The sequence below is a fragment of the Falco peregrinus genome, chromosome 5 (genome assembly GCF_023634155.1).
Source record: "Falco peregrinus isolate bFalPer1 chromosome 5, bFalPer1.pri, whole genome shotgun sequence".
Lineage (NCBI taxonomy): Eukaryota > Metazoa > Chordata > Aves > Falconiformes > Falconidae > Falco > Falco peregrinus.
In genome coordinates this window covers 77,145,535-77,167,875 of record NC_073725.1, presented here as the reverse complement: position 1 = coordinate 77,167,875, position 22,341 = coordinate 77,145,535, and the positions used below count along the sequence as shown (strand labels likewise).

At 54.2% G+C, this 22,341-nt stretch overlaps 1 protein-coding gene across 9 annotated transcripts in view; it reads right to left on the bottom strand.

The window, feature by feature from the left end:
* Positions 1-1,504: 1,504 nt before the first annotated feature.
* RAB11FIP3 (RAB11 family interacting protein 3) overlaps positions 1,505-22,341 on the bottom strand; it is a 77,807-nt gene continuing 56,970 nt past the window's right edge. For 8 of the 9 annotated variants that reach the window (XM_055806507.1, XM_055806510.1, XM_027791825.2 and 5 more), the window contains 10 exons: positions 20,408-20,542; positions 17,056-17,091; positions 14,188-14,281; positions 12,278-12,381; positions 10,090-10,230; positions 9,055-9,136; positions 7,002-7,139; positions 5,773-5,928; positions 4,854-4,994; positions 1,505-4,134 (listed from right to left, as the gene is read on the bottom strand). In XM_055806507.1, the coding sequence (XP_055662482.1) occupies positions 4,021-4,134; positions 4,854-4,994; positions 5,773-5,928; positions 7,002-7,139; positions 9,055-9,136; positions 10,090-10,230; positions 12,278-12,381; positions 14,188-14,281; positions 17,056-17,091; positions 20,408-20,542 (1,141 nt within the window). In that variant the 3' untranslated portion in view covers positions 1,505-4,020. The remainder of the gene's footprint in view (positions 4,135-4,853; positions 4,995-5,772; positions 5,929-7,001; positions 7,140-9,054; positions 9,137-10,089; positions 10,231-12,277; positions 12,382-14,187; positions 14,282-17,055; positions 17,092-20,407; positions 20,543-22,341) is intronic. The other variant, XM_055806508.1, reaches the window with a different exon arrangement.

The window sequence follows — 22,341 nt, the reverse complement described above, 5'->3', positions numbered from 1 at the left end:
TTTCTATGAGTTTTAGAGCAGCTTTGGAACAGCACGGAGCCGTGTCAGAGCTGCTTACCGCCTCCTCGGCATCAGTCCGAGGGGTTTTAGGGTGGTTTCAAACTGTTTGGAGAAGTTTAGAGACGTTCCTGGAAAAGCTTTAATGCTGTTGAGAGGTTCCTTAGAAAGGTCCGGGGGACTTTCAGGGGCCTTTCAGAGGGCGTTAGAGCACTTGAGGCATTTCACAGCCAGGCAGGGGAGGCTGAGTGCTTCAGAGCTGCTACAAGGTCTTTCCTACCATCCATTTTGAGCTGCTTCAAGGAGTTTGAGAAGAGTTAGAGAACTTTAAGAGCTACTTTGAACTGCTCTAAGCAGTTTTAGCATCTCAGGGCCTTTCAGGGCTGGTTTGAGGAGCCTGAGAGCTATTTGAGCTATTCAAGTGCTTCAGCGCTGCCCAGAGGTCCCATCCTTCCAGAGCTCGGAGCTGTTCAGGGGCAGTTCACAGCTCCTTGAAGCCTCCCAGCACCGCACTGATGCCCCCGGAGCCGTTTACTTACCCGGGTTCTGCAGCAGCCTCAAGCTGTTGGAGGTTGAGCTTTGCAGAGGAATTTTTAGAGGATTTTTTTTAGCGTGTTTAGAGAAATCTTAGTGCACACTAGAGCTGCTTGAAGGGGTACAGAGCTGCTTGGAGTGCTACAGAGCTGTTTTAGAGACGCTCGGGGATGTTTTAGAGCAGCTCGGTGCCGCTCAGAGCAGTTCTGAGGAGCGTGGAGCGGTTTGAAATAATTTGGGGCATCTTAAGAGAGCTCAATGCATGTTCGAGGCACTTCCCAGCAGGCAGAGGCACTCAGAGCTCTTTGCAGCTGCTCCGGGTGCTCCAGGGCTGCTCGGAGGAGTTCAGAGCAAGAGTCTGGAGTCACCCGGAGGCACTCCAGGAGCGGGGAGGGTATTTTGCACATTAGAGCCCTTTGGGGCGGCTTACAGGAGGTGGAGGGAAGCTTAGCCGGGTGTGGAGCAGCTTAGCAGGGTGGTTTGGAGTATTTATGGGATTTTTGGAGCAGTTCAGAGCAGCTGAGTGCTCCGAGGGGTTCGATACAGCACATAGGCACGGAACGCCCCGTGTCCTCACCTGGAGCACACCCAAGTGAGCCCCCGCCGGTGCTGAGCCACAGCCTGGTCCTGTCCAGCCTCCCCAAACCCTCCAGAGTGGCAGGACATTGGGGGGACAGGACCAGCCCTGAAGGTCCCTCACCCCACCCAGACCCCACCAGGCAAGCGAAGAGCGACCCCCTGAGCTCCCACCAGCACTGCTCTGCTGCTGGGGAAGTTCTGGCTCCCATTGACCTCAGTCCCCCCAGAGCCAGCTGGCTCCAGCCTCCCCCATCCCCCTCACCCCCAAATCAGGGCACTCCCGGGGGCAGGGGCACTTCCACTCCCCACGGCCCGCTGGGGAGCCGGCACCAGCACTGGGATGCTCGGGATGCTCCAATGCCTGGAGCCACCCCTGTGGAAAGAAGGTCTCAGGGCAGGAATAGTAACAGCTTTTAATATGACAAGAATTGATACATCATTTAAGACAATACTGTTTTTGCCTCTTTTTTTGGGACTTCCTTCACATACCGGTGGGGAAAGAGGAACATTTTCGGGAAGTATAGTTTTCAGGGTGTTTTTTTTTTTTTCTTTTCCATAGGGACTTTAAAGCATGGTGAATGTGCAAGTCAGTGCTTTGTTTGCTTAAAACTTTTTCCCGGTGCTTATTTACAGTTACAGTACCTCTTTGTGAGCGACAGGAAAAAAGACGATTGTTTGAGAACTGGGGATCCATGATCCCAAGTTGAGAAAGGCAGATCTCCGATATTTATATATTTATACATATATATATATATGCTTTTGTGTATACACAGATACATTTCTCTCTTCTTTAAAGTATTAAAAAAATGATCAACCTTCATTCTATAAAAATACCTACTCTACAAGATAGAAAAATTTTCCCTCTCCAAGTATACACTGATTTACACCCAAAGCTTCTCTGGAAATGTACATTACGTGGCTTCTTCCCGCGGACTTGGGGCAGGGAGGGGAGTGGATGCTGGGGAGGGCTGGGTGTACGGGAGGGGGTGTGGGAGCGCTGGGTGCCCCCCTCGCCCAAGGTTTTTGGGGGGCTCGCCCCTGCCCCACTGCACCTTGCACAAGGCCACGGGGGGTCGAGCACCCAGAGGCGATGTGTTTAAAGAGAGGGTGGAAGAGGGAAGGTCCCGGTGGCGGCGGCTCGGCCGATTCCCCCGGGGCCAGCAGCGGACCTGCGAGCCACTGGAGCCCACCCAACGGGGACTAAGGCTGTGGCAGCTGCCACCTCTCCCGGGCAGCGGCACCCTCCCGGCGAGCTGGCTGCTCCGCCGCCGCGCCAGTGTGGGAAGAGAGATGTGCCGTGTGCGTGGAAGCGTTTTGGGGAGGAGCAGGCACCCCCCCGCCGGCGGCCAAGGGATCGCTGCGGCTTCTGTTTTCGGGCCACTCTGGCATTTCTAAAACCTGACAAGCAGGAAAAAGAACCGCTTTTTGGGGCCCGACATACGAAATGAAGCTGGATCCTTGGGAGTCCGCTGGCTGTCTCCTCCCGGGAGCCGGAGAGGAGCAGGTTGGTTAACGTGGCTGCTCCCCGGGATCACGCTACGCCACGGCCGCTTGTACCAGCAAGCCAAAAGCTGTCTGATGTAAACATGGCTTTTGTTTCCCAGGGAGCTGCTGTTGTATTCGCTGGTCTCCTCTCCCCAGCGGCACGGATATTAAACCCATGCTGCTGCCGGGGTCTGAGAAATGAGAGCGGCTGCTCCATCCCCTGCCCCAGCACAGGGAAACAGCAGGGAAAGGCGGCCAGAGCGGGCTCTCCCTCCAGGGCTGCAGCTATCACCAGCAGAGCCCCGCTCCGGGTGGGAATGGCACAGGCCACTGTCCCCAGGCCAGGGACCTCGGGAGGCAATGTGGAGAGCTCAGCCCTCTCCGCTGCAGCTCCCAGACCGCCCTTGTCCCCATGCCAGGCCAGGTGAGCCACGCTTGGCCAGGGAGAGGCGGCCAGGACCAGCCTCCAGTGCAAGTTGAAGAGTTGCAGCTTTTCCCCCAGTCCCCGCAGGCTGGGCAGGCAGCACCCATGTGCCTGCGGCTGGGGCGGAGGGGACCTCTCCTCCCAGAGCCACCCCAGGGCAGCCAGCAGAAGAGCTGGGAGCAGGGAGGAGGGCAGTGGAGCCGTGAACACCAAGGCGTGCCGACGGTAGTGAGCCACGGACAGCAAAAATAAATAAGGAGACAGGTGACAAAGTGCGCTTACGCCCTGTCCCAAAAACGGCCACTCCCCTGCCTGTTTCTGCCACCGGCAAGCGAGAGAGGAGCCAGCTAGCAATCTGCACACAGCCCCTGCCTGAGCAGAAGCGGCAGGGCAAGGATTAACTGCGCCAGCTGAATGAGGACATTTGCATTAAGTTAATTAAAAAAAAACAAAAATGAACCAACCAAACAAAAACACCTCTACAAGTCCGGGACATGTTTCCCTCTTTCCCAGATCTGCCCCAGTGAGTGAGTGTGTCAGGGACACTTTGGCAAAGCAGATACTTGGGCTGGACAGGGCAGCAAGGGAAAACGTCAGCACCGCTGCTTCCTTCTCCATCCTGTTACCCCGCAGTTCGCAGAAACCCTCTCCTTACAGCCCTCGTGGTGGCAGCTCACACGCCAGAGGGTCTGACGCTGCTGTCGGGACAGTTCCCAGCTTCACGGGTAGCTTCCTCCAGCTGTCCATTGCCTGTGTTTCCTCTCCAGGTTCCCTTTCACCCCTTGAGGCCAGAAGGATTTCAAAATAACGGAGTCAGACAACAAAGCCTTGCTGCTGGTCTTCTTTTTCCTTGGCCCGCTGGCTAATTCACCCACTGACCCGGCGCGATGCTTCCTTGTGCCTTCATCAAGAGCAAAGACATTTCGAGTCCCTCTTTATCCTCTCAGAGCACCAAATCCACACCCATCGACAAGTGCGCAGCCGGCAGCTCTCGGCCACCCTTACTTCACTTCCAGGATGGAGGGGTTCGTCTCCATGATGGCCACGATGATCCTGTCGATGTAATCCTGCAGGCGGAAGTTGATCTCCTCTTGCTTTTGAATTGCTTCCATGAGCTGCAAGGGAGGGAGAAAGGGAGGGACCTGTCACTGCTTGCAGCTGCCCAGGGACACAAGCAGGGCTTCTCGTGGCTCTGCGCACCCATGGGGGATCCCCCGCTTCTTCATTTTGGCCAGGGAAAATGCCCTTGGTTGCTGGCTCTGCTCACTCCTGTTCTTCCTCAAGTTCTCAGCCTGGAGAAAGCGGGGAGCACTGCATCTCCCTTTGGCCCTCCAAACCTCCAGCTGTGTTACCTCACTTCTTGGGGTCTGAAAGATTTCATTCTGATGCCTCCATGGGCTCACCCACCAGTATCTGGGGTACAGCCACAGAGCAGGGAGAACCGTGCCAGAGAAGCCACGATCTCCAGGGCAGATGTCTTGGCTCCCTGGGGTTTTAAGGCAGCTACAGAGAGCCGCAGCCCGTGCTGCCTGGTCTGTCCCAGGAAGAGGAAGGCTGTCACAGGGCAGAGCTGCCACTAGCAGCAAACTGGAAGGCAGCAGTTTCCCCTATTCCCAGGAAGGAGGGCAGGCAGGCAGGGTAAGTCCTGCAAGCTCTTCAAATAGTTGTGTGGGTATTTCTTTGCTCACGACAGCTTTCAAGCGAATTCTGGCAGTGAGCTGTACTACAGCTAGGGCCACATCAGCTCCCCCCGGCCCTTGGCTGGCCGACAGAAGATGCACCAGCCAGCCTGGGAAGACGCGGTTTGGGGCAAGCAGCACCCCGTGGCACGTACCTCGTCTCTGGAGACTGAGCTGATCTCTGCTGCCAGGGATTCAGAGAAGGAGGCTGAGAAGAGGTTCTTGGCTCCCTGGATGCTCAAGTTAATGATCTGTCCGTTCAGTTCATCGTTCTGCTCCTTCAGGTTCCTGTTATCCTGTTCACAACACACAAACCAGATGCTGCTGAAGCACGCGGTGCCCCCAGAGCAGATCTGGCCAGGGAAGGCAGTGGCTTTCATCCTAACCAGCAGCTCACGCAGCACTGGGAACTGCACGCTTGTCTCCTGACTCAGTCTTGGCAGAGCCTGGAGAACCTCTGGAAACATGGGTGTCCTGGTTTCAGCTGGGATGGAGTTAATTATCTTCTTAGGAGCGAGTGCAGTGCTGTGTTTTGGCTTTGATGTGAGACTTTCCAGTTCCTCAGGCTTTGCTAGCAAAAAGGCTGGAGGGGCATGAGGAATGGGGAGGGGACACAGCCAAGCCAGCTGACCCGACCTAGCCAAAGGGGTATTCCATACCATGGGACAGCATGCCTACTATATGCACCCAGGGTTGGCCGGGGCAGGCAGGTCACTGCTCGGGGACTGGCTGGGCATCAGTCGGCGGGCGGCGAGCAGTTGCGTTGTGCACCACATGCTCCCTTCTTCCTTTCCCTCTGGATGTTATTCTTTCCCTTCCCTTTTTCATTATAACTGTTATTGTCATCATTGTTATTATTGTTCTTTCATTTTCCATTCTGTTTCAATTATTAGATTGTTCTTAGCTCAACCCTCGCGTCCTAGGGCAGGGAGCAAGCAAGCAGTGGGCTGCCAGACCCACGGCCGGCTCCTCGGGAGGGAGCCCCTGGGCCCCCGCTGACGTGCCAGGGAACCAGCACCCCCTTTTGCAGACCGAGCAGCCAAGATGCTTCCCTCCCTGCCCAGCCCTGCGCACCTGCTTGAGCTGCTTGATCTCTTGCTCCAGCTCCGTCTCACGTGTCCTGCTGTTGTACTCCTGGAGCCCCATGCTGCTGCTCCTCCCTCTTCGTTGCTCTGCTTCCAGTTTGAAGAGCTGCAAGTGCTCGAGCTGCTTCCTGAGGTCCTCAATGAGCTGCAGCACACAGGAAGGTGACAACTGAGTGCCGCATCCCCTGCAAGTCACGGCTGGTGTGACAGATGGGCTGTCCCTGTGCTAGGAGCAACCCCACCGATTGCTGCAGGAATAACAGACACTTTCTGGGGGGGGCACATGGTTTCCCCTTCCTCTCCCACGCCTCCAGCAAACAAGACGGGAGGAGCTACTTAAATACAGGAGAGCAGCCCTGGAAAGACTTTGCTGGAGCACCAAAGGTGCTGGTGTGGGGTCAGCGGCAGCAGAGAGACCCCCCCTCAGCAATGTGGCACCTGCTCAGGCAGCTCCCTCCTGCCACAGTGCTGTGAACTCCCATCTCACCCGAGTGCTCTCAGCATCGCCACAGTATCAGTAATTTCCACTTTGAGGCCCAAAGCTCCTTTCCCACCACAACAGCAAGCTCTGCTTGAGCTTCCAGCCGGAATTACTACTCAGTTCCAGCTGAGAACTTGAGGAAGGACAGGAATGAGCAGAGCCAGCAACCAAGGGCATTTTCCCTGGCCAAAATGAAGAAGCGGGGGATCCCCCATGGGTGCGCAGAGCCACGAGAAGCCCCGCTTGTGTCCCTGGGCAGCTGCAAGCAGTGACAGGTCCCTCCCTTTCTCCCTCCCTTGCAGCTCATGGAAGCAATTCAAAATTACTGGATGGAGCCAGGGGGGCTGGATTTCTGCCCCCAGGCACATAGAAGCTGGCAGCTCTCACCCAAACAGCCTCGTACCCCTCTCCTCCTGCCTGCTAACAATGCCTACTGGCTCCACGTGCCATTGTCACCATGCTTCACCACCACTTCTTCGAAGCAGAAGTGGGAACAGGCCAGGGTGGCACAGCCCGACTGGGTTTGCAGATGCAAACGTGCTTGGCCAAATTTTAGTGCAGGCGAAAGTGACAGATGTTACACAGTGAAGCTGCTGTCCGACCTTTCTCTGCCCCGGTCGACCAAACACTCCGGGTTACGCCTAATTCTGGAGAGGCTGCTGAGGCCAGCTGCCCCACATCCCCCTGGTTTGGGGGAGTAGGACGGGGCTGTGGCAGGCAGCCCCAACCCCACTTACCTCCTGAGTTGACTCCTTCTCCTTCTGAAACTGGTGCCTCTCCTGACTCAGCTTGTCCCCCATCTTCCTCTTTTTCTCCTGCTCCTCTGTGAGCTGCACAGTGAGGTCTTCAATCTCATCCAGCAGCTTCTGCTTCTCCTGTAATGACACAAAAAGCAATAGTCAGAGGGCCCATCTTCACTCGGTGCTGCCAGGGCTCTTCCCGCTCGCTCAAGGACACGGCACACGCTGAGCACCACGGGGAAAGCTCTTCTCGCTGACGCACTCGGATGCTCTGCCTGCTGGGATTTCATTTGCTGTCTGAGGGCTTCAGAGCCTGAGTGCTTTGGCAGCAGCAAGAAAAGCCACACACCAAAATAGCACTGCTAAGAGAGGCAGTAAGAGATGACTCAAGAATAAATGTGCACAGGCAAATATCCGCACTTGGGCGGCTTTCTGGGCAGCGTGACGCTGGCGCGGGACGTGGCTTGGGCAGGACTGGGGCCAGCACCGGGGGTACAGGCCAAGGCAAGACATTAAATCACAAGGTCTGAATTTCAGAAAAGCCATGAATCCAAGATCTTAAGTCACTCTAGGAATGCTCATTCTTGCTTTCAGATATGAAAGAATTTAACCGAGGACTGATCCAAGAAGGAATATGACCAGTTGAAGTCAGGATGTAAAACACACAGCCCAGCTCTTCCGCCCTGTCCCCTTCTTACACTCAAAGTCTTGGCTGAACGTTTGGGCTGGCAGGTAAAGTTTGTCACTTGGTGGTGACAACAAGCCCTGTGCAGGACACTGCCCTGTACAGCGGCACCCTTCTGCCTACGACCAGTTCATCCCCTCCCCCCAGGCTCACAGCTTCCAGCCTGGCTCTCCCCGTGAGGAAGGACCACAGAGGACCCCAGCCAACACTGGTGCTGGATGGACCATGCCACGAAGAGGTGAGAAGCAGGTCCGAGGGGAGCTCCAGCTGCTGAGTCTGGGGTGTCCATGGAGAAGAGCACCACGGGAAACGCCACACTGACAACAAAATCATCACTTCAGACCCTGCACAAGACAGCAGCTCATCCCCGGGGCTGCCCTCCTCGGCCAGGAGGTGCAGCATTTGCACCCCTTGGTTAATCCCACCGGCTGTGGGGAAAAGCAGCACTGTGCTGCAGAGAGATTAAGGATCAAACCCCACTCTGCATGGCTGAAACACACCTAAGCAGGAGACTTCTCAGACTCACAGCGGCTTCCCTACCCCCAGCCTCAATGCACTGTGCTCACGAGGTCTCGGCAGATGGAGACCACTTCATTGTGGCCATGACAGGTAGAGATGGAGCTGCAGTGTTAAAGACTGTGGCGGATGAAATGCTTGAGGGCCTTCAGCTGGGCAGAGAAGTTTGATTTCACTTAATTTTTAATCTTACATCTGCCACAAGCTTGTGCAGAAACAAAACGCAGCCTTTGTACCAGATGTTACACCTGCAACCCACATTTTCTCCAAAAATGAGGATGTTGTCCATCCCACAGAGCCTGCGGTGCCGGCAGAGCCTCCCACCCCAGCCCCGCCAGCGGCTGCACGGCCCTGAATCCTGAGCAGGGCGAGAGGATCGGGGAGGTAACACGGTGCTTTGAAGATTCAACTGGCAAAGCCCAGCGGGGTCTATCTGCCCGGGCAGGACGCAGAGATGAAGCGTGCCTGCTCCTCTTCCTCCTCCTCGGCAAACTGTCGCAGGGCTGGGGACAAGCTTCCACAAGAGGGCACGAGTACCCTCCCGAGCAGCCAGGACAGGGCTGCCACTGCTGCACCTGCGGCTTCGCCCAGGCTGCGCGGTCACCACCAGATTTATTTTTTTGTTTGTTAATCCCAGCTTCCAAGCCCATCACTGGGAACCTGCACGGGCAGCGGTATGGGATAGCTGTGGTCCGAGGCGAGGTCTGCAGGGACTGGAAGGCAGAACCAGCTGGTTTGCTCGTTACTTTAAACAGATCTCACAGCAGCCCTTCGGGTAAACGTGAATTTTAGCCCAGAACCCAGAAACACAGCTCTGGCTCATGCGCCCAAAGCACGCGCAGTCCTCACCTCCTCAAGTCTTTCAATGTTAGCTTTTAAACAAGGGACACAGGATCTCAGCTCGCTGTTCTCATCGTCCAGTTGCTGCAGCCTGCAACAGTAAAGAGATGCGTAAGAAACTCACCCAAGCATCCCAAGTGTAGGAGAGTCGGTTGAAACATCACTAAGAATGTTAAAGCGGGACCTGCTGAAGGCAAGCCAGCAGGGATTTATCTTTTCAAAGCAAACCCTGAGACTTTCACTACTCCTACTGCCAGGGGAAAAGGTGGGACATCCACACGACTTCTAGCAAGTCCACTGTCCACTGCCATGCCCTTCTCAATCAGGTCCAACGCTACTCTTTAGGCCAAGGGCTTCATTGGTCCACAGGCAAGCCTCAGCGCTAGGCACCAAAAAGCAGAGACATCACCCGGGTAGAGTCAGGGCAAGGGTTCAGGGGGAGCTTCAGCTTTGCATTCTCCAGGTCAAGTAACGTCCATTTGTCATGGTAACTGTTCTACTACAAGCCCAGTCAAAACCCCCACTGCCTTCATCTCCCATTGACTGCACTGAACAATAGCAAAACACATTCTGGAAAAGCAGCAGAAAATCTGTCCAATAAATGAAACCTCTCCCTCACCGCTTCTTCCTTGGGAAGCCAACAGGCGGCATGAAGCACCTTGTCTGGGACACTGGGGTGACAACTTTTCTTCCCCAGATTATTTGCCTCTTTCCATGAAGGTGGAAAACACCTGAGCAAACGTACTTCACGGGAGCAAGCACTAACAAACCGCCTCTTCACCCACACACTGCAGGGCAGTGCACGGATGGAGAACGTGAGCTAAATCTGAACTGCATCAGGGCCATTCACACAAAGACTCTGAGGCTAGGTTCATGGAGGGGCTTCACTCTGGAGCAAAGGTAGGAGATGTAGCCAATACTCAGGGTTAGCTACACCTTTGTGTCCCCAGAGATGCTGCCTTGCAACTGCAGCCTGTATGAGTGTCCCGGTGCGTAGCGTGGGTCCAGGAACCCTGCTCCCACCCAGCCCTGCCCCAGCCCCACCTGGCCTGCAGGTTCTCAATCTCGATGCTCTTCTCCCTCTCCATTTTACTCAGCAGCTCCCTCTGCTTCTTGATCTCCTCCAGGAGTGTTTGGTCAGCTCTCAGCTCCTGCTCCTTCAGCTGTTCCTCGAGAGCATTTGCTCTGTGGAGAGGAGAGAGAAGATTAACCGTTCCTGATGGCTCACCCCCGGCATGCTGCCATCCCGAGGGAGGGAGCAGACTCTCTTCCCAGCCTTTCTCCCACCGCACAGGAGAGCTGGGAGAAGCAGGCTGTAAAACAGTGTGAGCTTTCAGGGAAAGTGCGTCTATTGCCATCTCAAGCAGCAGGTGTATGAGGGCTTCACTTCACCCCAGCAGATGCAGTGGGAAAGCAGCAGGGCCCATGAAACCCCCCAGGATGCTACAGCTGACCACCATGACCAACAAATACCATAAGCCAGGGGGTACATGCTGGCATTGTCTCTGTCTAGTTTTATAAGTCTGCATCAAAACCCATTTTAAGGGGAAGGCCAACAGTGAGGTGAGGGTGGAAGCACAGTTATAATTTTCTATATCCTTTTATAACCCACAGCCTGTGGGTCACAGTCACAGCATCACCCAGAACAAGGTACTTAACTGCAATCTCATAGAGTCATTCCAGTTGGAAAAGACCTTTAAGATCATCAAATCCAACTGTATACCCCAGGGCTGTGGTTTCACCCGTGGTGGCCACGGCAGAGCAGTCCTTCAGCTCTTTCTAGCACTCTGGGCTCCTTTACTCTGCCCTGAAGTAGCTCGTTGCCCAAAGAAAAGACGACAACAGCCCTGACCCTCCTCTCACTCACGTCCCCAACAAAATGCACAGGACCTGCAGGTCAGCCTTCTCTGCATGCCAGCACAACAGCGACGTCCACACGGTGCCGAGACAGTGGCAGCGCAGGCGGTGGCCACGTTTGTCAGATGTCAGACGGGGCAGGGGCATGTGTCACCCACCCACCCACCCATGGCGCGGGCAGAGGCAGCCCGTGCCCCTGCGCTGCAGTGCATCCCCCAGCCCCAGCACCAATCCGAGGGCTGAGGTTCGCTTGGAGGCTGCTGAGCTGGAGTCGATGCAACTGCTTTGCAGAGGCAGGTGGGGAAGGCTTTTGCCAGATGAACCCACTCTTCAACCAGCAACGAGTACGCTCAGGGCTTTATTTGATTAAAAGCTGACTGACACTTCTGGGCCAAGCTGCTAAAGTGAAAACATTTCCCTCGCTGCAAAGTTTATCAGGGCTTAGAGAAACCTTTGTTTGAATCACTCTGTTCCCTGACATGATTGTTACTTAACAGTCTTACAGCCCTATAGATAAACTCCTGCTGGGTTTATCGGCCGAGGGTAAATACAGTGCTGGAAGAGAGAAGCCTGTCAGATTAATAAAGACAGCGATTACATCAAATGGGATCCAAAGGGCTATGCCCCAGCCAGGATCCAAAAGCAACAGGATCAAGGCTGGCTGTGGGAAGGGTAGAGATGGGTACTGGGACTCTGCTGTACCCTTCCACTCAGACCTAATGGGAGAAATCAGGGCCAAAAAGGGTCCACACAGAGCAAGTATGAAGGATGTATCCTCCCTGAATGGGAAGCTTTCCAAGAAGAATGATCCCCTGTGGTCCTCCGAGCCAACCCCTGGAGCTCCAGAGTTCCACACGGAGCTCCAGAGCTCCACAGAGGCCTTTCAGAATGGACACACGGGGCAGGAAAACACATTAAAAAGATCTAAAAAAAAAAAAATATCTGAAAAAAAGATCTGAACAGCACTGTTACAGCTACATGCATCTGAGCAGAACGCTGCAAAGGAGGTATGTGCTGTTTGTTCCATCTGAGCAGCAAGCTGTTTCCTGCACTCCTGGGAATTTGCCAGAGATCCAGAAGAGTATATGCAGGATGCTGTGATCCCACCCAGATCCCACCCACGGCCCTCATGCAGAGAGGGCAGCCTGCACCCTGGCTGGATTTGACCCCAGCTGCCCTCTGCCAGGGCAGGATTGGATCATCAAGGGCAGAGCTGGGAAGCTTTCCTGCTCCCTCCTTTCCCCACATGCTCCGGCAGCTCCTGCCTGCGTGCGGCCAGGCACAGGGTGCTGCAGGACACAGAGGGGGAAAAGAAAAGGTACCACGGGTGATGCCAAGCTGCATTTTGGCCAGGGCACAAGTTGGGCTCCCTTACCTGTGCACGAGCTGCAGGTTTTCCTGCTTGAGGCGGCTGTGCTGCTCGCCGTTGGCAGCCGTGTCCTTCTCCAGCTCCGTCACCCGCTTCTCCAGGAAGACCACCTGTGCGACGGGAGGGAGGAGGATCAGCCACCCGTGCTTAAACCTGCTGGCAAAGTGGCACCAAGTGCTGCAGCAACTCCCACCACCTCTGGCACACTGTGCTGGTGCTCCACGCTCGCTCTGGGGCTGCCTCGGTTTGTTGCACCGGTCACCGGACCACAGCTCCTGGCATCACCTGCATCCTGCTCCTCACCGCACAAATGGGCCTGAGCTGCGGAAGGACCACTGGGCTTGCTCCTGGGCAGGCCACTTAAAAATGGATGCTTGCTGCTGGCATGAGGTAGCCATTTCTTGGTTTAAAGCATCCTTTTAAAACATACCCTGATTTCTCCAGTTTTGAGGTCTCCCACCTACCAATACGAGGCCAAACGCTTCGCTCTCTCCTTTCTTCATACCCTCCATGATGGTATCCTACGTGGAGGTCTAGAGCAAAAGACCCCAGCTGGACCAGGGCTGTGCCACGTCCAAGTGCAGCCCTGAGGCTGGGGATAAGCACCCGCAGCCTGAAACAGGACTGGAAGACCCTGGGTTCACAGCTACATGTAATGAAGTCATGCAGGAGGAAACAATGCCAGCTGGTGGGAAAGGATCAGAGGAGAGTTTTCTCCCTGGACCTAGATGGGGATCACTTCAGCTGTATTTGCATTTTCATTCACTTTCCCTAAATAGTGCACAACTCTGAAGGGCAAAGGGGGCTGGGAATGCCCCTCTGCTTCCACCCAAGCAGGAGCACGGGTGGGTGAGGAACCATGGAAGGACAGAGTTCCTGGTCCCAAAAATCCCATTTATACCCATACAGGAACAATCAAGAAAGAGGGGCAATTAGGAGCACGTCTGCAAACCTCAAGGCATCGTTCTGGGGAAAAGGGCAAGAAACACGCTAGTGTATTAAAAAAACAGAAACGGGTGGAGAGACAAGGCCTTCTTCAGAAGTACATACATGGCTTCCCAAGCCAGATGCCTTAAGGAACACAAGTGTTTTATTCAACTTTCAGACTTAGAGAGACGCTGATTTAAAAGAATATTTTAAAAGGTTTTCTATGCATTATAACTATATTTGAGTGCAGCCACATACATATTTATTTCTCTTTCACATGCTGTTCCATGCAGCTCTCCATTCAGAATAAATATTCAGAATTAAAAAGCCATTTTCAAGGAGTTTCAGGGCTGCAGCAGACGTTTACACAAGCCACAACTCACCTACCTTTCACCTCCCTTCTTTCCCTGGGCTATTTTTAGCTAGGGATGCTAAAAAAAAAGCTTTCTTGTGCTCTTGCCCAGCTCCCATCTTACCCTGTCTATAATCCTTCACTCATAACACCCCAGGAAAACCCAACGGGACCAGCACAAAATCAGCTTTATATCCTGACGGCACAAGTATCAGCGGCAAGAGCGTGCCAAGGAAAGGAAATCCTCATTTTGCATCAGGCGACTTTACTCATCTCAGAAAAGCAGAATTTGAGAACAACTTATTACATGAAGCAGAAGTGAAAATACAGCCTGCAAACGGCTACCCCGGGCTCCCGGCAAGCCGGAGGGAAGCCACCCTCGATGCAAGCCGGCAGCATGCCTCCAGCCTGGTCCCGGGAGAAGGCACCAGTGCCACCTCCTGACTCAACACAGGACCTCTGCAATTCGCCTCCCAGCGCTGCCATTCTCCATCCCCTCGAAGCGATGCAGAGGGATGTCCCACCTGCGCTGATCTGTCCACAGCAAGAGAAGCATCAGCCTAATTCCTGCCTGGGGATCTCCGAGCGCTGCGAGCCACTGTGTGCTCCAGGATAGCACAGACAGCACCGCTCTTACCTTGTCTGTGATGTCCTCTTCTGTACACTCCAGCGTGTCGCGGTAGGACTCCTCCATCACCCCCACGGACAGCGTGCTCGTCTGATGCAACTGTCTATAACGGAGACAAACCACCCCAACCCACAGCAACATGCACATTAGAGTGAACATCACAGGGTATGGCAATTTCAGATGACGACCCCTGTTGCAGGATACGGTCCCCTCTCTCCCCTCCTCAGCTGCCAGCTCCTTTTCCAAGGGGATTTAATAGCACTGCTCCTTCCCTGGCTGCAGGATTTACACAGCAAAGGATGGCATGGGCCAGGTCCCTTCTCACCACCAACTTCTCCACCAAGTTCCCCACCTCGGTGCGCCCAGGTCACAGGGCTGAGCGGGTGGCTGCACTCTCCCTGCGAGGGAAGCGCAGACGTGGATACATGCTGCTGGGACTTCATACCGTGATCATTTGTTCTTGCTCTTTGGAACGGGAGAAGAGATAAGAGCTCATGCTTTTCACTTTTTCTTTCTTTATGAACGTACCAAGGCCACGCATTATCCAGCAAAGGACAGAGCACTCCACTCTAGCCACTGATAAGGTCACTGAGAAGTGAGGAGCAGTGGGTGTAAGGGAAGGGAGGGGAGAAAAAAACCGCCTCTGAACCCATTGTGAAACACCCCAGCCCACCTCCCTGCGCTGGCCACGAGGGCCGAGAGCAAGCTAATCATTAGCAAAGCCTTGCGACATGGTGCCCACAGCTTTACGGCCACCTAAAGGACACCCCGTGGAGGGGCTGATTTGCACTTAATCCTCGTGGTATCGCTACAGAGTGGCTCCATCATCCCATGGCACAAGAAACTGCTATTGCCATAGGGAGGGGTGGTTGTATTCCCACTCTGTGAACCCCTGGCAGATGCTACCTGGAGAAAACTGCTCTGCTCTCCCACTGCAACACAAGCGATGAGCAGCCTCATCCACCTATGAAGCCGAGTGCTGCTCTGAGCGGGATGTAAACGAGAACACCACAGAGGTATCTTTGAACTTCAGTTTTTCCTAGGAATTTGTATTGTGGGCTGTCAAATTCACCCTGCTGCACAATATGCTCATGCAAATATTCATGAAGCGTAACTGGCATTTACCGGAGAGACCACAGCTGAGTACCAGCCTTATTTTGCATCCTCACCCTGAGTATATATTTAGATTCTAAAGTGTCGGGCACATTTGTCATTTAAATCATGCCAAGCACAACAGGGCCTAAGCAGCTGAGATTTCTTGGCACAAGCAGAACCCAGATAACAAAGATCAGGAAAGAGCCCTTACCAAAATAAAAATCAATTTCCTAAAATCAAATGTTTTGGTATTATTCAGTAATTACAGTGTCTGCAACAGAGAGCCTTCTTTGGGCTGTTCTTAAGGGTCTGGCTCTGTTCTGTGGCAAAAGCCTGTTATCTCTCTTGTTATCACAAACTAGACTCAACTGCTCTTGAATTAATCAATTTTTACCTAAGCCCACAAGTCCCAGTCTCAGAAAAGCATCTTGCAAATGCAAAGGGCTGGGAAGGCTCAATTCCCCGTAACACAGGACATCTCCATTCCCAACAGTTTCACTCAAATCCTCTCCAAATTTGCTCTGCCAGACATGGGACAAAAACTAGCCCTAAAACAGGAAAGCTGAGGACAGGCTGCTCCCTTCAGCCTTCTTTCCTGCCAGTGTTTTTAACAAAGATCTAGAAAGTAAGATGACCAGAACTAGGAAATGTAATATCGAGGACCTGCTTCCTTGCCAGGAGGGGAAATCGTGCCAGGGGAGACCTGCTGACTGCAGGAAAAACGAGGAAGGGGAAGGTGTGAGAGTGCAGCCGGGAGGGCAAGGCGTATGGCCGCTGCTCAGGGCAGTGTGGGGGAAAGATTGAGAGCCGGGGTACGAGCGTCACCCCGATCGAGCTGCCTACTCCTCTGCAGCATCCCTGCCTCGCTCGGGAACAAGCAAAGGGAAACCAAATAAATACAGAGGGCAATCTCCCTCCCGAGCAGGGCAGAGGCAGGCAGGATAGCTAAGGCAAGCCTCGGTATATTCCTAAAAGCACGATGGCAGGGGAACAGGAGGGATGGCAAAACCGGGAGAGGAAACGTGAGCACCCGATGCCATCCAGAGGGGATGGACCCCCTGTCCCAGCGATTCAGACCAAACCCTGCAGCTTTTCCTGTGCTGTCACACAGGAAAATGCCTACAGGGAATGGGCGACCGGCATCACATGAGACAGTCCTGCAGGACAGAAGCATCGAAGCACTAAACCCCAGGTTGGGGTTACCTGCAGCCACCCCCCCAGCACTCCCCAACATCCCTGCCTGCGCGGGGAGGGCTGCTCCTGTAAAGTCAAATGCTGAGGAAAGTAACAGAGCAAAGTAACACAGAACCAGGAGAGCTGCCTAAGGTGGCTGGCTTTTTGGGGGTGCTGAAGAAACCCCTCTGAGTGGGTATACAAACTGGCCCAGTCTTCTAGAGGCCCCAGAGACCCCCACGGTGACACCAGGGAGGGGACAGCCCAGCCAAGCGGTCCAGAGGGACATGCCCTTCTGGAGCCTCCTTCCCCACTCCACATGCCCCTGCTAGGGCACCGGTAGGATGGAGAGGGGAAAGCACCCCTGCTTTTGTCCTGGAAGAAATCGGGTTGCCACCACCCTCCAGCTGTGTGCACAAGTGAGAAGCCCCCATTTCAGAAAAAACCACCAGCGTAAACTGTATCAGAATTAAATCTGCTTTTTCCCAGTGCTACGCAACACATCCAGAAGTGCAACACTGCGATTTTATTTTGACAGCCCTCCTTCTGCAGGCCCGACAGCTAGCATGGGCACCCCTCTCACCAAGCAGTAGTAAGAGCAGAGCTTACCTTGCCACCTTCTTGCTTGAGAGTCTTTTATTTGGACTGTAAAATGAAGAAAAAACAGGAAAGAGTTAGGAAAACCGACAGCGGAGAGCAAGGGAAACAGGAAACTGCGAGCACGCCGGGGCACATCCTTCGCTATGGCAGGGGAGCGCCCATGTGGCATGCACCACCCGCACAGCCCGGCCACCCCCGGGGAACAGCAGGCGAGGAAACCGCTCAACAGCGCGGCGATAACGAACCAAATGGACTAACGCCGCAGAAAACCTCACCGCCTCCAGCAACGGTATCCTCTCACCAGCTGATCCCTGTCCTGAAAAATGATCCCCGAGGAAAGCACTAATAATAGCTGTGGGTTCGGTGGGCTTCAGCCTGGCGCTGGTGGCACACTGAGCTACATCTCCTGCACCCCGCAGCACCCCAGCAGCCCTGCACCCCACAGCAGCACCCCAGCCCTGCCTCCCCTGTGCCCCCTGCCTGGCGGCGGGGGGACAGGCACCCCTCCTGCCTGCCCGCAGGCACCTCCATCCCCTGTGCTTCTCACAGAGATGATTCTCACTATTCGGCTCTGGATCACCGGAGAACTGCGGCCTACTTGTAGCTCAGAGATTTCAGTGTGCCCCTTTCTGGACGTTAAGCACGAGCACTGCTATAATTGCTGGGGAGGGGTAGGACCTCTCCTCTGCACAGATAACTGAGAGTGATCACCCCCCTCCCCGGCTCTGTATATGCCTGAGCCAGCTGCCGCCATACCACAGCGGTCAGGGTTTAGCTAATGCCCAGCGTGACCCATGGTATGAACAGCCAAGGTCTGCGTTACCCTGCCCCTCGGGACAGGGCTGCAGGCTCTCCCCACTGAGAAAAAGGCATTTTTCAGAAACAGCTACTTGCTAAGCTAAGATGCTCCATCCAGTCCTTCGGTCGTGACCGATGCAGCTGCACGCTCATGAAGCGAGCAGGGCTTGGATCTCACTCCTCGTCTTCCACCCAAACACACACTGTTGTCAAACAGATGCAACTGGGACATATCACTGATAACGTGACAACCATCATCACTGAGCGATGGCAGCAAACAGGGCTCTAGCCTGAGCAGAGGAGCAGCAACTGTGTTCCCTGGTGCTTAGCTCAGTTTAAAGCAAAAAAAATAAATAGAATCATCTAGGAGTCCATTCCTGCCCAGAGCTGCAAAAATTGTATTCACTTTTAGAAGGAGGAACTACAAATAGCTCAGGACAATTTTCTTTTTTTAAAAAATACAATGACTGAGCAGGACCAGGGGCTGTTGTCAGAGTTACCAGCTCTTGTGTCAAAAGTGCATCCTCAGATCCCAGATTTCCAAGGAGCGCAAGAGCCACTGCTGGCCAGGCTTCAAGGATGCTCGGCAGCCGCCTGAGGGGAGGAGGTCAGACCCCTGTGTTTGCCAGCAATTGCAACGAGTCACGTATGTCCCCAGCACCAGAGGGAGAAAAAATATTTTTCTCTGCAAACAGCTTATCAGAAAGCCGTGCCGGCACCCACGGGTCTCTTTGGAGGGGACAAAACACATAACCTCTGCTTCAAGGGCACTAAAACAAACCGTATTTTCACAAGACTGATTCATCCTGAACTCCTTGTGGAATTCTTCCCTGCCTTCCCGTGCCGTGGGCTCAGGCAGCAGCGCCCCAATGCTGGGACCAGGCTCCCCACCTTGCTCTGTGTACAGAACACAGTATATGCGCCCACAGCCTTGAAAAGCGAGGCTGTTACACAGCGGCTCGGGCTCCACCCCAGCTGCTAGCATCCTCTGGGGCTGGCGTATTCAGGCTTCGCCTGCCAGGCGCAGCGTGAGGCTGCCTGGCCCACATTTTGGTCCAGTCTCTGCCGCTCCCTCCGCCTGCAGCCTGTGACTTGTCCCCTGCACCGAGGGCTTCACGCTGCTGGTGATGCTGGGAGCAAAACCCGGTCCCGCCGCATCCCGCGCGCTGCACGGGGACACCCCTAGTGTCCTCACTGTACAGAAGGTGGGCAATGCCCCTCCCATTGGATCAGTGCGCAGGGGCTCCTGGAACAAGTTTCCAGCAAATTTGTGCACGGGAAACCCTGAACACAGACGGAGGAACCATACCTACTTGCCCTGAGCCCCAAGGGCACGTGTTATATCAACGCCATGACACCATGGGATGGGGAAGCCTCCTCTGGAAATCCCACCCATCGCAGGAGGCTCTGAGGCATTACTTCAGCTTTGCATGTAAATTAGTGGGAGAAAGCAGGAATGGAGTGGGGCTACTGGTGCGTCCAGGGAAGTCCAGTGTTCTCCTTAATAACCTGCATAACCTGAGACCCATCGCTGACCCTCAAAGCCTCCAACAGCAAAGGCAACTATCTACCCATGAACAAGAAAGGGAAAGTACTTTTTCCATTAAAAAAACTAAGGTCACGCTCCTAACTTGTTTTCCAGTTCCCTTCCCACAGCTATCTAGCCCAGCAGAGCCCCCATGTCACACTATCCCTGCAGAGGACAGACAGCAACCAAAAACCAGCCTTGAACAAGCACGCCAGATGCGAGAAGAATGACTGTCATTAATGCTGCCCATCCTTCCACCGTATGGACCGCAAACATGTAAAAAACCCAACCAACCAACCAGAAATCGCTCCCCACTTGTCAAACCAGCAAGTCCAGCTGCATGTGCTGGTAGACCTCAAAACATGACCTCCCAGAACTCCCTACATGAAGCCCCTAGGCAAAGGCACTGGTGTCTCACACGTCTGCCTGGCTAGCAGTGGCACAAGGTGGGCAGGCTGCTGGTGAAGCCAGGTAAAATAAGGTTTTACTGCTGCAAAGCAAGAGCATCTATAGGAAAGGTCCCAAGCTGCGGAGAGCAAGCTGATGCTTTCAGGTTACTGCTGCAGCAGGAGGACAGGCTGCGCCTGCCCCTCCAGGTTGAACCAGCAGCTCAGGCGTGCCTCCACACTGGGTATTACCGGCCAGAAGACCTGGCAGTCTTTTCCTTGGTGACAGAAATACTGTACACGATCAGCTTACGGCTTCAAGTCCCGATGCAAGGACTGCATGACTCGGAGCGTGAAGAAGCACCCACCACTCGGCAGGACATGCAGAGAGGCTGCCCAGAGCGGAAGGGAAGACCCTCATTGTCTGCCAGCCTTCGGGGCTCAGATTAAAGGAAACTTCTGCTCACCCTCCGTAACGTTACCACAGCCTTTTCCACCTGGAGAGGCTCACCTTTGGTGAAACTCATCCCCTTTCTCAACCAAGAATCAAGCAATGCACCGGCAAAGGAAAGCTGTGCAAGACGAGGAGAGTCTTCCCTTCCAGACCATCATTCCCAACACTGAAATGGCCACACACAAGCCCAATTACCTATTCATTTCAAGATCATTCAGGCGAGCGGAAAGATCCTCAAGGCGGTTGATTTGTTTGTGGCACTGGCTACAGTAAAACTCAAATGCTTCATCTGCGATAATGCTGTGCAGTTTCGCAGCGAGCGGATTGGTGCTAGAGAAATCACAAGGGTCATTTTAACAGGACAGAACAGACAGAGCTGATTTTCGTCCATGGCTTCCACAAGCTGAGCGTGTGGGCAGGGGAGCTTTTGGTGTCAGATACAAGACTTACAATTAAAAACTTCAGGGCAGATCGAGTCACACCCCCCCACCTCTGCCCTTGATTTTAGAAGCCAAATCACTGTCAGTCTGGAGTTGCTATAAATGAGCAGGACTTCCATCACCCTCCTCCTGGAGCAGCTGAGCTTGGCCCACATTTCCAACCCCACGTGCCAGCCAGCTCTTGTGGAGGACCCCCTGAGAGCCCAGGGACGGCGAGGTGCATGCTTTCCATGAACCCACATCACTACACAGTTTATTTTCTGGCACGATCTTCCAAGCACCCTGTCTCAGGAGGCTCTAGCAATGGTCCTGGTTTGCCTCGGTAAATGCAGCCTGAGCTCACACACCACCGGCCAGGGTGCTGCGAGTGTGAGCCAGACCCTTTGGTCACTCACACCACTTTCTGATGGGAGGCTTTAAAGCCAGAGCAGCTGTGCTGCTGCAGACCCACCGTCAGCAGCACACGGCGTCAGATTTTCATTGCAAAGAGCTTTGAAGATAAGCTCAAAAAGGTGGTTGCAATTCAATCGCTCTCTCCTACAAAGGGAGGCACAGAGAAGCTAAGCAGCAGCGCTGCCTTACTGTAGGATAGGGAGCATCTTTTGGCAAGGGGACATGGGGGTCTACAGGATTTTAACAGCTTGGGAAGCTAACAGGTCCCATCAGCTTTTTGTTTTCAGCTGCTGACATGGAAAGCAAGCTGCCGAGGCATTCACCGACACATGGCAAACCAGAGAACCATCTCCCCCACCTGACATGACTTGGGCAGGACGGAGTTTGGCCAAGGGATTCTGAACAGCAAAGAGTCTGTGTTTCTTTGGGGCCAAATATATAGCACAAATCCTTTCTGCAGGAAAACATGCTTCTGGAAGCCACTGACTTTAATCAAAGAAAGGTTAATAGTGAAAAAAACAAAGCAGTTCAATAAGAAAGACAGGTAAAGGTGTGAGCAAACACAAGCAAGCTTAAAACCAAAAGGCATCTGAAAGGGCTAGTCAACCCCGTGATACAGATACACACTGGCAAGTCCTGGCCCAGGAGATGCTGAGTGCGTGAGACACCCCAGGAGGGGTCTCCTGGCCCAGCACCTTTGCACAGCCCCTCACTGACATTTTTGGTTGCAGTGGGGTGTCAGCAGCCCAGCCACCCCCAGGGCCAGGCCTCTGAGTTTGTGCTGTCTGTACAGTATTTCCGAGCCCTCTTAGAACGGGCAAGTGGACAACAGTAAATGCCAAATTGCTCATCACTTCCCATTCCTGGAAAAAAAAACAACACACCACCCAAAGGAACATTCCTCCTACCCTCCAGGGCAGGTCTGGACCCAGGACGATCATTATCCACCAGTGGTCGGTTCAGTCGCTCCGGCTTTGCACGGGGTAAGAGGTGACAGCAGCTTTGTGGCACCTGGAGGAAGCGCTGTGCCCTTTCCGGGGCTCTGCCCCAGCGCCGGGCTGCACGTGAGCCCTCACGGGGAGTCTTCCTTGCCTCCGCCGGGAGGCAGAAACGGCTCACCCAGCTGGGTGCATCCCTGGGCAAGGTGGGAACCCGAATCATTAATCAACATGGGAGAAGAAGCGCAGAGGAGAACCCACAGGCCAGCCTGGCAACTCTTCGGGTGCGTGCAGATACACTTGGCCTCTGGCTGCCTTGGCTGCTTGCCCGTGGAGTAGGCGAGAGCTGAAACCGCGC